General features: G+C 41.7%; 1 protein-coding gene across 1 annotated transcript in view; it reads left to right on the forward strand.

Moving 5' to 3' along the window:
- The first annotated feature begins 12,115 nt into the window (after positions 1 to 12,115).
- Positions 12,116 to 17,520, forward strand: part of LOC111861255 (protein Wnt-10a) — a 97,469-nt gene continuing 92,064 nt past the window's right edge. The window contains exon 1 of the mRNA XM_023845671.2: positions 12,116 to 12,537. Within this exon, the coding sequence (XP_023701439.1) occupies positions 12,479 to 12,537 (59 nt within the window). The 5' untranslated portion in view covers positions 12,116 to 12,478. The remainder of the gene's footprint in view (positions 12,538 to 17,520) is intronic.

The following is a 17,520-nucleotide window of genomic DNA, read 5'->3' on the forward strand; positions in this document are numbered from 1 at the left end:
GTTTCAGCAGCATGTGACGTTTCAAAGGAAAACTCTTTTAATAAAACGCATTCCACATCCTCCTACCAGCCTCCCAGCGTTCGTGTACCCGAGCATTGCAAATCATTACAACCTCTAATGAATATTGCGTGGGAGGGTTCACTGACGTTCCTCGCGAAACACATTGCACGAGCAAAGTTGGGCCCACGTTGGAACCAGACATAATAATAAGGCAAAACGGCAGACACTCGATTGAGTATTGAGTATTGAGGGGGTGGGTTACCCCATGCACCGCGACCAGTTTGATCTATTGTGCGTCCCCCTTTGAATTTCTACTGTCTCCATACCCTACCGGTACTGGTGCTTGCTATCGTTCCCTTCTGCCAGCGAGGATTCGGCCTTCTACTGGCAGTGGGATCTAATAGTTAGTCCCTTTCTGTCAGTGAGGTCGTCCTTCCTCTGGCAGTGGTACCTAAGCTCCCCCATCTACCAGAGGCATTGGAAACTACTTGGGCGGGAAATTTGCCTAATTTAGCTCAGAGGTCTCCTAGAGATATGAGGTTCTTTTACGTGCCGTAAATCTACGACACGGGACCCACGGCTTAAAGTCCCTCCCGGAGGACTTGTTCCCTGAATTTTTCCGCCCTTAAAAATTCCACGACCTCCACCGAGTTTGAACCCGCGTACCTTGAGTCATGAGGTGGGAACGTTACCCCTAGACTACGGAGGCTGCCAGACACTCGATACTAAAATATGATACGAAAATGTTTTATTTTTTTAATTCGCTTAGTGGAGGTGGAGTCCAACTGGGTCCACTTGGCACGGCGGCCACTGATTGGCCTATTGTACCTGCGCCCGGGTGATTATGATGATGGAGAATTTGGTGGAATGAAGATTGGCAGGGGAAACCGAAGAACTCGGAGAAAACCCGCCAGCGCCACTTTGTCCACCACAAATCCCACTTGACCAGACCAGAGATCGTAGCCGGGCCACCGCGGTGGGGAGCCAGCGACTAACCGCTTGAGCTATGGCGCGGCCTAAAATATGATATGGAACAAAGTTCTCAGTTATTGTTTCAAAGTACTGTACAACCACATGCATCATGTTAGGTGATCCCTTGTCACCAGGGCACTGTACGTCCTCAGATTGTGGATGGAGCAGACGGCCTCCAGGGATGGAGGGTGGCTGCAGATATATTGAACATTCAGTCGTGTACAGACGACGAGGGGTTGTTCTCCAGCTTGAGGATTGGACGTGGTGCTACAAGAGACACAATATAGGTAGGATACAATGATTTAATGAATCACGAATTGGGCAGGAGGTGGAAGGAAAAAATCGCAGCCTAACCTGAAGTATTTTCCAAAAACTTCTCCTGGGGAACTGAGGAAATTCAGGATAGTTTGTGTTGCGGCCGAGATTCGAACCCACCATATTCTGAATATAAATAGAAACATCATCGTTTGAGGGAACCGGCTCAGTATGAAAAAGTAAAAACGACGGGTTTTGCCTTTTTCCTAAGGGGTAATATTTGCCCTTGTCGTCGATTGTTCGATGAGGAAAACTGATTTCATTGTTAGCAAGATATCTACTACATTACCGATGGTCATTTGTTCTTTTGTTTGCTATCATGACAGATGAAATTGGCATTCGAGATAAATTCGGTGCTTTCTTTTCAGTTCATCCAAACATTTATAAGGCAGCCCAGTTTCTAACATAGAGGGAACAATCAACAAACTCCATGGAGCAGAATGTCCCACAAGAAGTTAATTGAAGAAAGCAGTCTTCTGGGATTTGGCACCGTGTATATGTGGTGTTAACCGACGTTTCGGACGAACGTATCGCCTCCATCTTCAGGGTAGAAGGAAANGAAGTTAATTGTTCGGCTATTTAAGAGATTCTTCGCCTTTTGAGCAACATGTAGTTTCACTGCATGTTCAAAAGATCCAACCACTGGTCCATACTAAGCCTGATTAATCCACTCCATGCTGTTTTATCTGACTTATTAAAATTCCATTTTAAGATATCTCAAGTTAGACAATTCTAATGAACACATTCAAGATGGTGGCTCTGCGTAGCATTTCGCAACTTATTAACTGTCATGGTGGCGAGCTCTCTATCACCCACTCAACCAAAAATTATTGGGATTACCCCTTGTCGGGAGTTTACGGTTGCTTCTTCAATGTTTTCACAGCTATTTTCACATACAAAATGTCTCCTCCGTCTGAGGCTTAATGCCTGCCATTCTATGATAGCAAAGAAACAACTTAACCAGCTGACCTTGGAAATTTGAATTCCGGGACAGGATCAGCCTGCGTAACTTAAACCCGAATGGGCAGGGGCCAGAAAACCTAATCCGTTGAGGTAGAAGAACAAGAGATCAGTCTCCCTCGTTCATCATTTTAATAACAATAGTTCAGTTATATCAAGTATTCTATTGGTAAGTTATAAAAGTTTTTTCACACATGGAGTCTTCAACATATCATAAATATATTTTTCAACAAGAGATTTAACGAGTTACAACAGAAAGAAATGCGGGCCTATTATGCAGCATAATTTGGCGGAATCAACTGTTCTAATTTTTTTCCCCTTGGCACTACAGCCCCAGTGGTCTAGGCCTACCTCCATGAACTTCTCCGTTCACTTCGGTTTTTCTTGATCTTACATATTCGGTAGGACTCCTTGGGCGGGTGACCAGCTTGTCGCAAGGCCTCTATCTGTAGACAAACACAGAAAAACGCACACACACAAACTAAACATCCATGTCCTGAGTGGGATTCGAACCCACGATCCCGGTTTCCGAGCGAGCGAAGACAGTACATGCCTTAGACCGCTCGGCTACCGTGACCGGCACTGTTCTAATTTACCCGAACAAAATCATTTAAGAATTACAGTTGAGTCTATTTATTTAATGAAGCAAAACAAAATTAATATCTGAATTAATTATCGTACTACTATGATTAATAAAAGTACACGTTGCAAATAAAACTGCTTAGAAATTCATCTCACTAAAGTATTTTATTCCAGTATAATATTAGTACTAAATTCAGATCAAGGCCAAGCAGCCTTCTCCACTTACTAAGAAGTTACATGGTTTTCTCGGTCTCTCCAACGAAGCACCTGGAGAGTATCTTCATACAGGACTAAGATCGTTTCGAAATTTCCCAGTAATTAATAATAATAATAATAATATATGTATGTGTATATGTAATGTGCAGTTAAAAAGGTGGTAGCAAATAAATAATATAATAAATAAATCCATCTATGAGCATAGTTAAATACAGCGAAGGAAAGAATGCGGCGAATAATAAACTATGATTAGCAGTACCAGAACCAAACAGAGCTAGTAAGCTCTAAAAATGTAGCAACATTCAAATATTTGAGTATAACACAAAGAATTAAAAATTACTTAGACCAAGAGTGAAAAAGAAATTAAAATTTGAAATGTTTCATACAGTTTCGTTCGTAATTTTGTGTAATTACTTATTTGTTTCTCCTCTCGAAGTACGTAAAGATAAAACCTTACAGAAATATAATTTTATGTTATGTTACATGAGCTTGAGTCTTGATCTCTTCCTCGAACGGAGGGCGAGAGTGTTGTGGGGGTGTTTGTGAGCCCCTCACTAATGTGGAGGGGGAGGAAGTAACAAGGGAGTAGAGAAAATGCCTTAATAAGGAGCTTCTTGTTTTTCACCAAATATTATTTGGCTGATTAAATAAAGGAGGAGAAGGTGGACTGAACAGATATGACTGCTCGGGAGACGCAAGTGTCGATACGAACATACTTCTGAAATGCTCCCGGTACAAATATACGTGTATTTTGACGGTGTGGACTGTATTGTACTTGCTTGGGATGGATTCAGTGATTCTTGAAAAGGCCGGTGAATTTTCATCTTCCGCAAAAAACTTGCAATTTCATAACCAGTTATAGCTCAATTAGCATAGTGACTGGCTATGTGCTGCATGGTCGGAGTTCTATTCCAGGCAGGGACAAGTATTTTTTCTCTCTTCCGCAGCTTCCATACAGGCTCCGGGTTTTTCCCGCGGTTAAAGTGGTCAAGTCTTGAAGCTGAACCCTCAGGTCCATATATTATCAGGACCAAGAATACTGGAGTGACAACTCCACTCCCCCCTACATCGTCATAGCCTAATGTTTAATTAATTAAGCACAAGTACAGCTTTACGTTTGCCTTTACCTAACCTGTCAGTTCTTCAAGAACTCCGCTCCATTGACTATTAACACAAAACACCGAAACAAGTTTTCGCACCTTGTTCTAATTACGTACCTTCTTCTGAACCTCACAGAAACATCACTTTTTCTTTGTGTAACAATAAAAAGTCCGGTGTTGTCACCGCGATAGCACGGAAATGTAATATTGGCAAGATCTGGGACACTTTACGTTGTATGGAATTCTGTTACAACGGAGGAAAGCTGTTATGTTTAATGTGCAGGTAAGAGATATTCTAGAAGCCTGGAATAATTTACTCTTATTCCTTATTCCTCGTAATATTATTCTTAAGGTAAAAGGTAAAGCTATCCCTGTAACAGGCCGTGGAAACTCATAGTGTTGTGAGACGCCGAGGCTCCCACATTTTCCCTGGCCAGTCAGTTCAAGATGGAGGTAAGGTTGTCAGCCTTACGAGCAGGCAGCCCTTTACCCCCCCGGAAGATTCCTGGAACTCATTTCTGTTAGAGGCTGAGTCGAACCCAGGGCCATAGTGCGGATGGAAGGATTAGTTAAATAGATAAAAAAATCCAACTCACTGGTACTCGAATCCGCGACCTACCGGCTTCTAGCATACTGCCTCAATTAACTACGCTCCCGCATGCTCCCTAATACTATTATTAGGAAAATTAATTTCCTTGCTCTGTAATCAGACAAGTGCAAAGTCGGAGAAGAAGCCCAAGACGTACAGACAGCGAGTCCCATAGTGCTCTGCTGAGTCAAGAAGCTCGCGCACTTCAGAGGCAACGGTTAATGAATATGGAGCAATGGTGGAACGATAGTTAGCAGGGGAAACCGAAGAGACGGAAAAGTCTGATCATGCAGCATGAGTCTCACATAAAGTTAAAAGGGATTGAACCCGAGACTCAGACGTGACACATTAGCGCCTAACCTCCTGAACTACAACTGTCAAAAGTATCATTAAAACAAATTTTATCCAAACGATACCCCCCAAAAAACTCTTTCTCTGTGCTATGAAACGTAACTATATTAGAGACAGCTATGAAAAAAGAAGGGTAGAAAAATTGAATACATATGAACAGTGCCATTTGCCGAAAGATCCTACACGAGATATACAGTCTTTTCTAAACGTCGGATAAGCTATAATTTTAAGTATCCACTGACTCCTTGCATTTCTCGTCCCTGTGGAAGACTGAGACCGCCTCTGTGGTCTTTTGGTCAGAGTTCCCGACTACAGATGATCAGGTTCTGTTTATAGTTATTATTATGGATCTATAGCCCATTTTTAGGCCTTGGACGCCTTTTCAGTATCTTGATCCCATACAGGACCGCCTCTGTGGTCTAGTGGTCAGAGTTCCTGGCTACAGACCCAGAAGTCCCGGGTTCGATTCCCGGCTCTACCAGATTTTCTGAGAAGTAGTGGGTCTGAAACGGGGTCCACAGCCTCGTGAGGATAACTGAGGAGCTATTTCAAGGAAATAGCGGCTCCGGTCTAGAAAACCGAAATTAACGGCAGTAGGATTTCGTTGTGCTTACCACGCGACACCCTCTATCCGCTAAAGTTGCACCAACTTCGCCGACAAGCGTCGGTCGCTCGGTCGGTATAGTTAACTTGCGGACTAAAACCATGGAGTTTTTCTTTTTTGTTTGTGGAAGAGTGACCGAAATTCTTCGGGTCAAGCTGTCTCTATTTCGCTGCTGACAGTTGAAGAGCTCGCCCGGCGATGATATCTCGGGAGGGCGGACAGGGTAAGTGAGGGACAGATCTCGAGACAAAGGAGTCGCTGGGTATTACTATTGCACTCAACAAAACTTATTGATAATTATTTGTACATAAGTTGGACGAGATTCTAGAAAACAGAAAACAATATCCCATAAGTAAGATTTGAGGTTCTCACGACGATGACTATGAAGAAAACCGTCTTCTGGGATGTGGCGCCATGCATAAATTGTGTTAACCGACGTTTCGGAGCAACGTATCGCCTCCATCTTCAGGGTAGAAGACAAGAAGAAAACCACGAGCGAACCAGCAGAGCAGGTGCAACAGACTGAGTCCAGTTGAGTAAACAATACAGCTGTGTTTACTATCCTGAAGATGGAGGCGATACGTTCCTCCGAAACGTCGGTTAATAAATTTTCTACACGGCGCCACACCCCAGAAGACGGTTTTTTTCAATATCCCATAAGTTTATTTCTGGGAAAAAATTTAATATCTTATTACAGTTGTTTTTGTGAGTCCTGGAATTATGTCTTTCTTCTTCCGAGCACGTATATAAATGGCGTTTGGCGTTCATCGGAAACTTCAATACATATAAGTGATTCTTCATCTCCGCTGCTAGGGTGTTAGTGGGAGATGCAGATTCATATCGTACTTAAAGGCGTGTCCACATTACTCGTTCTCGTGCTCGTGCTCACCAGGCTTGTGCTCGTCGGGAGACTCGTCTGGCTTTTACTTGTGCTCGTAAATCTTCGTCCACACTACTTCAGTTGCTCTCCAGGCTTCGGCGTGTGAGGATCTGTATATTTACTCGTAGTGTGCATAGGCTGTAGTAGTATTTTAATTTATTGGCTATAGCTTTTAAATTAAAAATTTTAAATTTGCTTGTCTCCTGACTTGTCATATCGTCCACATTACTCGCGAGCATAGCGAGTCACACGAGCACGAGTAATGTGAACGCGCCTTAACTCTACCAGAATCCTGTTTAAAGAGACAAGCAAATATCAGTGTACATGAAGAGACAGGTTTGACTAATGGGACACGCCATCAAATACGAGTATATGAAAGGTTTGCACACGAACGAGGCTCAGGCTCGCTACGGCCTATCTCATTCAAGAATCATCTTTTTTTCAGAACGCACCCATCATCGCACTGTCAATAACAAACAATACATTTCAGAACGAACCATCATCGCACTAACAAACAATAAATTCCAGAACGCACCCATCATTGCACTGTCAATAACAAACAATAGATTCCAGAACGCACCCATCATCGCACTGTCAATAACAAACAATACATTTCAGAACGAACCATCATCGCACTAACAAACAATAAATTTCAGAACGCACCCATCATTGCACTGTCAATAACAAACAATAGATTCCAGAACGCACCCATCATCGCACTGTCAATAACAAACAATACATTTCAGAACGAACCATCATCGCACTAACAAACAATAAATTTCAGAACGCACCCATCATTGCACTGTCAATAACAAACAATAGATTCCAGAACGCACCCATCATCGCACTGTCAATAACAAACAATACATTTCAGAACGAACCATCATCGCACTAACAAACAATAAATTTCAGAACGCACCCATCATTGCACTGTCAATAACAAACAATAGATTCCAGAACGCACCCATCATCGCACTGTCAATAACAAACAATACATTTCAGAACGAACCATCATCGCACTAACAAACAATAAATTTCAGAACGCACCCATCATTGCACTGTCAATAACAAACAATAGATTCCAGAACGCACCCATCATCGCACTGTCAATAACAAACAATACATTTCAGAACGAACCATCATCGCACTAACAAACAATAAATTTCAGAACGCACCCATCATTGCACTGTCAATAACAAACAATAGATTCCAGAACGCACCCATCATCGCACTGTCAATAACAAACAATACATTTCAGAACGAACCATCATCGCACTAACAAACAATAAATTTCAGAACGCACCCATCATTGCACTGTCAATAACAAACAATAGATTCCAGAACGCACCCATCATCGCACTGTCAATAACAAACAATACATTTCAGAACGAACCATCATCGCACTAACAAACAATAAATTTCAGAACGCACCCATCATCGCACTGTCAATAACAAACAATAGATTTCAGAACGAACCATCATCGCACTAACAAACAATAAATTTCAGAACGCACCCATCATCGCACTGTCAATAACAAACAATAGATTTCAGAAGGATGACGAAACCGTTCTTCCTGTTATAACTTATACATCATAACGATGCTTAGCGTCTTTCACGGTATACGAAGAACACAGATTGCAGGCGATTGAGAACAAGACGCTTAAGAAAACAAAATATTTTTCACCCCATAGGACGTAAACATCAGGAACCTAGAGTAACCTGCACGGGGAGCAGATTCATACTCTGTATCCTTACCCAGATACTATTTTTCTCAGTTTCTCCATGCAAACGTTAGGATGCGCCTACAGCTTCCTTTCAGAACTGTCCAGTTCAGGGTTCACCAGTAACTGAACTATATGACGCTACATGAGTGGTGCTCATAGCATCGTCAAATAAACCACAATTTTTCAGTTAGATACTTAATTACGATAATCTTGTCGAGGCACACAACACGCATGGAAGAGATGAGTAATAGACAGACATAAAGAAATGCTGTCCGAAGACTGAAGGAATGATGCTAGTTTGGTACAGTGACACGTAGACGGGAGAATACTGGAGCCAGATATTTGGAAGCAGGGGGCAGGAGATAAGCTGGATTCATTTGGCACCGGATAGGAACCAGCAAACAGGTCTTATCAAGAGAAATAAATCTTCAGTTTCCATAAAACGCATGGTACTTCTTGACTAGTTGAGCGAGTGTGAATTCCTGAAGGTCCCTGTTCCATGGAGTTTATGACGAGAAAGTAACAAGGACAGGACTTATGTTCTACACCTGCGTTACATTATAACAGACTATGTTATATAAATAAGATAAAGGTAAAGTTGTCCCTGTGCATTACTAATTAAGCACTATGCCATGAAGGCGTATTGGGGAATGGATGTATAGATCACATTTTCTCGACATCGGCATTAGTTGGAGGTGAATGGTCCATTTCACGTACTGATCGCTTTACCCCGGGGAAAGAGCCCCTGTACTCATTCGACAGAAGGCTGGGTGGACCCCAGAGTCGGCCTGGACAACGTGGGGAAGAGAAAATTCTTGACTCTACAGGGATTCGTCTAGCCCTTAGCCAGTTGCTATACCGACTACGCTATTCCGGCTCAAAGATTACAGGAATACAAAGTTTAATCATGAGTTATAGAAGGATTGTTCATGGTAAGTGCAGTATCAGTGGTAAGGGTGTTCATGTACAAATTACAGCATTCCATCATCATAATGCACATCATTATACCCCAGCTCTACTGCGTATGTTTCATGTCTTACAAGTTCAAACGAATATGTCTGGTATGGCGTAAAGCTGTACTACAATGTTGTTGTAGTGTGCAGGAATAAAATGTAAAGTCCACGATCCTCTATGAATAAACTGTACGCTCAGAATTTCGGTAAAATTTGGATTATTTTGTTTCAACAGCGACATTGAATGAGTAACCCCTTTTACCTGCACGACCACAGTCTGAAATGCACCTTCAATTTCATATATGCATTTCAGTAAGCGGATACACACATACACACACACACACATATATATATATATATTATCAAGGATCCCAGAAGTAGATAAATTACAATCTACTGATAACGCAGGCACTGAAGCCGTTACTCGGGACCCTACTCCCCAGTATGCATTTGCGATGTTCGGGATAGCGTAAAGGTTTCAGTAATAATGTTTGCGAATATTAAATTCTCATAGTGGGGGGTGGAGTCCAGTTGGGTCCACTTAGCACGGCGGCCAGTGATTGGCCTATTGTACTTGCCCCGGGTGATTATGATGGTGGAGAATTTGGTGGAATGAAGATTGGTAGGGGAAACCGAAGTACTAGGAGAAAACCTACCCCAGCGCCACTTTGTTCACCACAAATCCCACTTGACCAGACCGGGGATTGAACCCAGGCCGCCGCGGTGGGAAGCCAGCGACTAACCGCTTAAGCTGTTGGGCGGCCTTTGTTTGCGAATAACGCGAAAGTTAAAGATAAAGCAAAGAGAGTAAAAAAATTGGAATAAGTTAAGAAGAAGAATAAGCTAATAATTAATATTACTTATTTCTGTCTTTCATCCAAATATCTAAAAATTAAAATGTATATACAATAAATAATTTTATTTGTTGTTCGTTTTAGATGTGATACTATTCCTCCCAATCTAGGAGATCACACGGACTGAGGAGGTTTGATAAGAAGCTTCTGCGTAGAACATTTGGATACAATGGAGAAAATTAAATAAAGGTTTTCCATGATATTGATTTTTCAACAATAAGCCTAGTATTAATATAATGAAAAACAAGGACGATAAAGTGGGCGCAACTTGTACCACAACTGGGAGAGATGATAAACTGAAGGCATTCCCGAATATATTTTCGTAGGCCTATAAAATTTTATACAGGAAATCTTCAGTAAGTGAAAATTCGACACAGTTTCTCAATTATATTAATTTTAACGGAAGCTGGGACTCAGGAAACTATATTTTGGGTTGATTTTAGACATCCCATAATTTTAAAGTCTATATTAGCCACTCTATTTACATTAAAAATTACTAGAATAGACTATGGATGAGAAAATTTATGTTATATACTTGTTGGAGAATAGGATTAAAGCAAACGAAAACTTTAGTGCCTACGGTTGGAGGTTATACACGGATACGGTGAAACAAAGTGTATAAGTACTGATGTCATAGTTCCTGCTAGCCTCACCACATCTGACAGCAAGTACGCGTCACAAGTTCTTCCTAGAGCTTTCTGTCCATGGCCGTAAGCACAAATCTATGAAAACTTGGGGGAGACTTAGCAGCTCAAATTTTAGAGAAATCTACAGGCCCTTCAAGAAAAAGACAGCCAGATATTTTGTCCCGGGAACTACCATCATCTGACCTTGTGCTAACTTGACATAAAGTTCCAAAGTTTTTGTTATGGAATATGACAGCAAGAACAAAATGGCGAGAGGAACTCCTTTGGGCTCCTTTTGAATAACTGTCACGTAACTTCGGGAACCTACGTTTATGCTGGAGGAAGTTTGGCATCCAATCGGTCCATCTTTCATTTCTGTTTTCGGTTTCCATTCCAGGGCTCCGTCCCCCCGCCCACCCACTTCACTTGCTCGCTCTTGCAGACGCCCCGGCAGGCTGTCTGCCAAGAGAAGGCAGGAGCGGACCCCGCTCCGTACGGGCAGCCAGCGAGACCTCAGTGAGAACCAACCCCTCACAGTTACCAACTGCAAAGTGGTTTCTGTTTGTTTTCCTTCCTTACAAAGGATACTAAACGTTGTGTCTCTGGGTTCACAATCAACTCTCCGGCTGCGAATCTCTGAGCGCCTTGTGTAATGAGAAGGTAACACGTCATCGTAAGGAATATGATAAGGAATGTATTATTCAATATACGTGAAAGAAAAAAAGAAAAATAAAATCGCCTAGTATTTAATCTGTGCATTTATAAACATTCTTCGGTTCCATGGACACTTGTTACTGCTTAGTCTGTGTTGTAACCGGAGCCTTACTATAGTCTCCAGTCATTTTCTGTGCGTACTTGGGTGAATGCCGATCATTGTTTATTAGGAAGATCAATATTGACTGCAAATTTAACAGGCGTAAAGGCCAAAAGCAGCGAAGCGGATTATGTGAAGGGGATATAGAGTCCTCTTTGACGGTCCTTGTTCCTGTATCGTGGCACGTCGACAGCCGCGCATGCAGCGCTCCTCTCTAATCAATGCCGCCCGCCCGCCTCTACAAGGTAATTAGAACCAGCATCGCACACGAGGGGTTGTGGTATCATTCTAAGCTGGATATTAAACTACCTTGCGCACCCTCTCAGCTACTCTTTGGTCGGATGAGAAACTTCTTTGTCGGCGGCGACAGATCGACATCAACATCCCCTCCACCCTTCATGTTCCTCCTCAGCTTGTGTGTGTTTCCTATCTCCATCTCTGTCATGTAGCTCCCGTCACTGCGCCCTCCCACATTGCACGTAGCCGCAGCACCGTATCGCAAAGGCCCCCCTTCGGGAATCCCATGGACCATCAGTTACAGCGGCTACCTTCATGGTTAGTTGGTCCTCAGACACCGGCTGAATGGGACTTGTACATGGCAGTGTATTGTGGTGGTGACGGCGGTGCCAGTGGTGGAGGTGTCAGTGCTTTTGTGGTGGGTGTGGAGAAGAGCAAGAAGAAGAAGAGAAAGAGTGGCCACTGGAGGAATCTCCAACATGTCTACGTCATCGCAAGCCAAAGAACCACCAGATAACAGGAACAGAGGGGAGAAATAAATAGGACGAGAAGCAAGGAAAAGAAGGCCAAAAAAATAACATCCGAAACTGCTAGTAGTCGTAGTAGTAATCGAGGTCATCAAGAAAGGTCAAGGAACACTAAACATCATCATAATCAAGTGTGCACCGCCTCCAGTCCTTCAGGAAGGAGACCTCGCGAGATGCTCTGGGTCATCCTGCTTATGGCCTCTTCTTCTCTGCTGCGCTTAGCACGGTCAGGGTAAGCTGTCTCCAAGAACTTTATTGCAATTCACTTCCCGTCTGGAATACAGGAATCGATTCGTTGGGAGGCATTATTATTACGTAAGTTCTCTCGCAACGTAACGCAGGAAGCAAATGCGTTGTGAACTGTCAGACTGATGGCCTGGTTTCGGGTGAGGAGAACATGCCTTCATCACGTGTTGAATGAGGAACACATGTTACATCATCCCCCATGAAACGTATATGATTTGGACACAAAAATACAAAATTGGTTTGAATTTGAATGCCATTTATTACGTCCCGTATGTAGTGATTGAGCATACGCAGGCTCGTTGATTGCAAAAAATATTAGAATCATATAAAATATATAGAATATAAAATTATTTTCCGGTTTTACAGGTGGATGGTCATTCACATGCATTTGTTTGCATATTAATTTAATTAAAGGAGCCAATCACATTAACAGAAACAAATGATTACTGTACAGAATGCTTTCATGTACAGAATGGATTCTTGAGAGAAAAAAAAAATAATATCTTTAAAAAAACATGTTAAGTATTCACGAAACTACTGCAGGACTCTACAAAAGTATTGATGCATATTATATTTTAGTCTGAAATCCTGATAAGAAGGATCATTTGGCAGATATACGCATAGACGAAATGATAATATTAAAACTGTTCTTGTAAAATTAGATCTTGATGCTGTAAACTGCATTCTTCTGGCTGAGAAAGTAGTACATTAGTGGAATGTTACGAATATGATTATGAATCTTCGAATGTTATGAAAAGATGGAAAATTCATGACTAGCTGAGCGTCAATCAGCTTCTCAAGAAGGAATTTGATCCATGTATCTGGTTAATATTTTTAATAATGCATGATTAAGGAAGAGCTTCAAATATTTTCACTAAAGATGTGTCCGTCCTTACCGACTACTATTCCAGACCATTGTGATCAGTACGGGAAATGCATCGATAGGTTTTAGATCTTTTCATTATCCTGCCAGGCTTCTAGTTTTCTGATTTTATTTAGATGAGTAATATGTTTTTTCAGCAAAATCTATAAATTATATCTTCTTGTTTCAATATGGTTGCTGACTGAATTACGTAATAACAGGAAACAAGCTTTTTACATTGTCATCCACTTTTTGTACAATCAGAACCACGTGGCCTGTATCTCTCCCGGGGTTTTAACCCGTTGTAATAGCAATTGAACATTACTGTTACTCAACTTACCGAACCAGGACATGAGTTCAATAAATTGTCTTCTACCTTGATGGATTAGGCCAATTCAGAATTAATTACTTCTGAAATCTGAATCTTTCCGACAGTCGGTAGGACTCCCTGGACTGGTGATGATTAGCCTGTAGCAAGATCATTATATGTACATGGCAAAAGAAATACATTAATATATGTAGTGGGATTCGAACCCATGATCTCAATGCTTGAGCGGGTGAAGACATGCCTTAGAGCGCACGGCCGCTGTGATCGGATACAAATTAATATTTTATATTCCAAATCATAAAACTGGCCAGCAAGCCAGAAGGACTGCGTCTTGTAAAATCGAATTACCAGATGAGCAGTGATGTTCTCTGAATACAGATTCGCAAATACTTCATTGTACTTCATGTTCCTCTTTGCCTGACAGTGTTAGGAGCCGCAGTGTTTAGTGTCTGATGTAGCGCAGACAAATCGTCACCAGTAGCACCATTTTTTGCAGAACTAGAAATTTACGAGAGATCAAACTGTAAAGTGAAACGAGAAGAGACCAGAGAATATCGCAGAGGAGTTCGTTATTGGCCTGCAACTCTAATACCAAAATGGTCAACGACATGACAAAACCTTTCAAATTAACTTATGCCCTTATTAACATTATGCATTGAGCGGTTCTAGAACGGTCGTGAAATATTTTATTCAGCGTTTTATAAATCTGGCAATGGTAACTTATTAATTAGATCGGTAGAACATAATCATCTTTCAGTAGCTTAGCTGCCCAAATAGTCAAGAAATGTTGCTTTATTTGTGGAACCCGAACGTACACCGTCTCATTCACGGGTGCCTCCAAAGTCGAGGCCATTATAACACTTCATAAGATGTTCGATATTACAGTGAGTGATTTTAAGACGCCACTTAACCTCTAACATGGATTCCACTTTTATGATTCTTACGTCACTGTTTGTGTGCAACTCAGTCTATACCTTGAATTCAAACTTCTAGGCTGCTTTGTCTCTCCTCATTATTTTACACTACACGTTTCGGTCTAAGTGGCCATAATGAAGTGTATAATATTTTATAGGAAAACTACAGAGCAGCAGTTTTCATATACAGTATCACACGTCTGATTTTCTTTACAATGGCTCTTCCAGCCCATTCAGGGCCCTGGCCTCTTATTCAGTTCCGTAAACATTTTTCACAGACGGTAGGACTCCTTGGACGAGTGATCAGCCCGTCGCAAGGCCGTTACATAAACACAGGATAGCAGAAACAAGAATAAATACACACACCAAACATCCATGCCCTGAGTTGGATTCCAACCCACGATCCCAGCTTCCAATTGAGCGAAGACAGTTCATGTCTTAGACCGCGCGGCTACCGTGATTGGCTAGCACATACCTGATTTGTGTGGGATAAATACGGTGTAACAGGATGCTTCAATATATGTCGAATATGGAGCATCACCGCTCTTCGACTGTCCATGACTACTTAATATCATAACTGGGGGCCTTCTTCTCTACTTGAAACCTGAGGACTCGGCATGGCGTGGTTACAAAGGGCCCAACTACTATGATCAGAAATTGATATGCTTTGACTATTTCACAATGCTGTCTCAGCTGCAGAATTTAAGTAGCACTGAAACAGGTGGGAAGGCATTCTTCACTGCTGAGTAGACATTTTATGAAAGTAGACGAACTGGCCTTCCTAAACCACTAAACTACCATTCACTTGAAGAGACCACGAGAAACCTCAGTCATATCAGATGGTAACTTTCTCAAGACTCTAACCAGTACATGCTGAACACAGGTCCAGAACTTCACCACTGAACCTTTCTGCTAGGACGGAGAACACAGTGACAGAAGTAAGAGCACTAGAAATAACGGGTATTTTTTGTGGGAAACGGTGTAAAATGTTGAGACAATAAGTCTGTAAAATGTACGAATATAAATGCAAAGACTGGGACGAATAATGTTGTGATCCTCTCGTGTCCTTCAAGCGCCACTATGACATGAAGAAGACGTCATTTTTAAGATTAGTTACTAGAGAAATGTTTGTTCTTTATAGGATTAATATGCTTATTGATTAGTTACTGTAGGCATACATAATACCTGTATACATTTTGCAGAATCTGAGGCTGTCACAGCGGTGGTTATGGAGAATTCTGTTTTCTTGGATATAACACCGTGTAATTGGTTGACTTTCAATTGACTACATAGCGTGTTACCCAAAAAAGATAGAAATCTTAAAATTCAAATTTGCTTTCAGAACATTTCACCTACGCAACAACCAATATAAATTCCTCATGTGGATGACCTTACCACCGAACCTGCGTTAGGATGCCTCTAGCTGAGGCAACTTGTGCTTCAGTATAGCATGCTAATGTCAGATGAACATCTCTTGCTTGAGAGAGGGGCAACATCATTCAGTGTTGAACAATGCCGTCAGTGGACAAACGAGTTATTTGGAGCCAATATTCCCCGCTTCCACGGAACTGAAATACGTATTTAAAAAGAGCTGTGGGAATCCTTAGGCGGTCACTGTAGCCGAGCGGTCTAGGGTATGCACTGTCTTCGCTCGCTCGGAAGCCGGGATCGTGGGTTCGAATCCCACACAAGTCATGGATATTTGGTGTCCTGTGTTAAGGTAGAGGTCTTGCGACGAGCTGATCACACGTCAAGGGGTCCTTCTACCTGTAAAAGGATCAAGAAACTGGGAAATCAGCCCTAAGCTCCAAAATGGGAGCAGAGGAAGAAAAGAACGGGAATTCTTAGGCAACCATAGGCAACCTGTGGCAATATGTATTGCTAGTGTTCAGCAGGGCGGGCTCCGACTAATGAAAGGTTTCTTTTTCTTTTCTTATTTTTTGAAGTAGGTTATTTAAGGTCACTGCCAAAGGCGGGACAATGTAGCGTCGAGAAACGGTTTGAAGAGGACTATCATAATATTCCGATGAAGCAGAGAAGATTATGAGAATATAAATAAAATTGTAAGCTTTAAGATTTTCACGACGGTGCTACATTCCAGAAGACTGCTTTCTTCATAAATAAAATTTTTGATGTTCTACAAATGTTAACCGGAAGATATGAGTGTATTGTAGGCAACATAAAGAAATTATTTTTTTTTCAGGACCTATTTTAGAGCAGTACTTCAAAGTTACTAATGAAACGATTTAATCTGGAGCGTTCGAAATCGCATCTTGATATCTGGGTATATTTTCTAGACATATTTTCTTACGTCCTTACATTCGTCACCATATTTCAGCCTTGCCTTCTCCATGTTTTCCTATTTTTGGCTATAATAATAATAATAATAATAATAATAATAATAATAATAATAATAATAATAATAATCTGTGTGCTCTCCGGCCTGTTTTACAGTAGGACTCCTTGGGCGTGGGATCAGCCCACCGCAAGGCCGCTACCTACACCTACCTAAACATTCATACCTACACTGGGATTCGAATTCACTACCGCAGTGTTTGAGCGGGCGGAGACAGTTCATGCCTTAGATCGCGAGGCCATTTTGATCGGCCCCTGGTAACATTACTCTGTTGTATTGCTATAGGTAATACACAAATCTAGGCGTTAACTTTTTCTTCTGTGTTTGTAGCAAACAAGCTCTGAACCTTGCAAAAAGGAGAAGCGTGTTAAAGTGTGGTTGCCAGCCGTTGCCCAGTACTGGTTGAACCACATGTTCAGTAACACATGCCGACATAATTTATCTACAGTCTTCTGCCCCTCACAGATTGTACAGAGCCTATCAACTTCTTGAGCCTCGTCTAAACTTAC

Source organism: Cryptotermes secundus, unplaced genomic scaffold (assembly GCF_002891405.2).
Source record: "Cryptotermes secundus unplaced genomic scaffold, Csec_1.0 scaffold68, whole genome shotgun sequence".
Lineage (NCBI taxonomy): Eukaryota > Metazoa > Arthropoda > Insecta > Blattodea > Kalotermitidae > Cryptotermes > Cryptotermes secundus.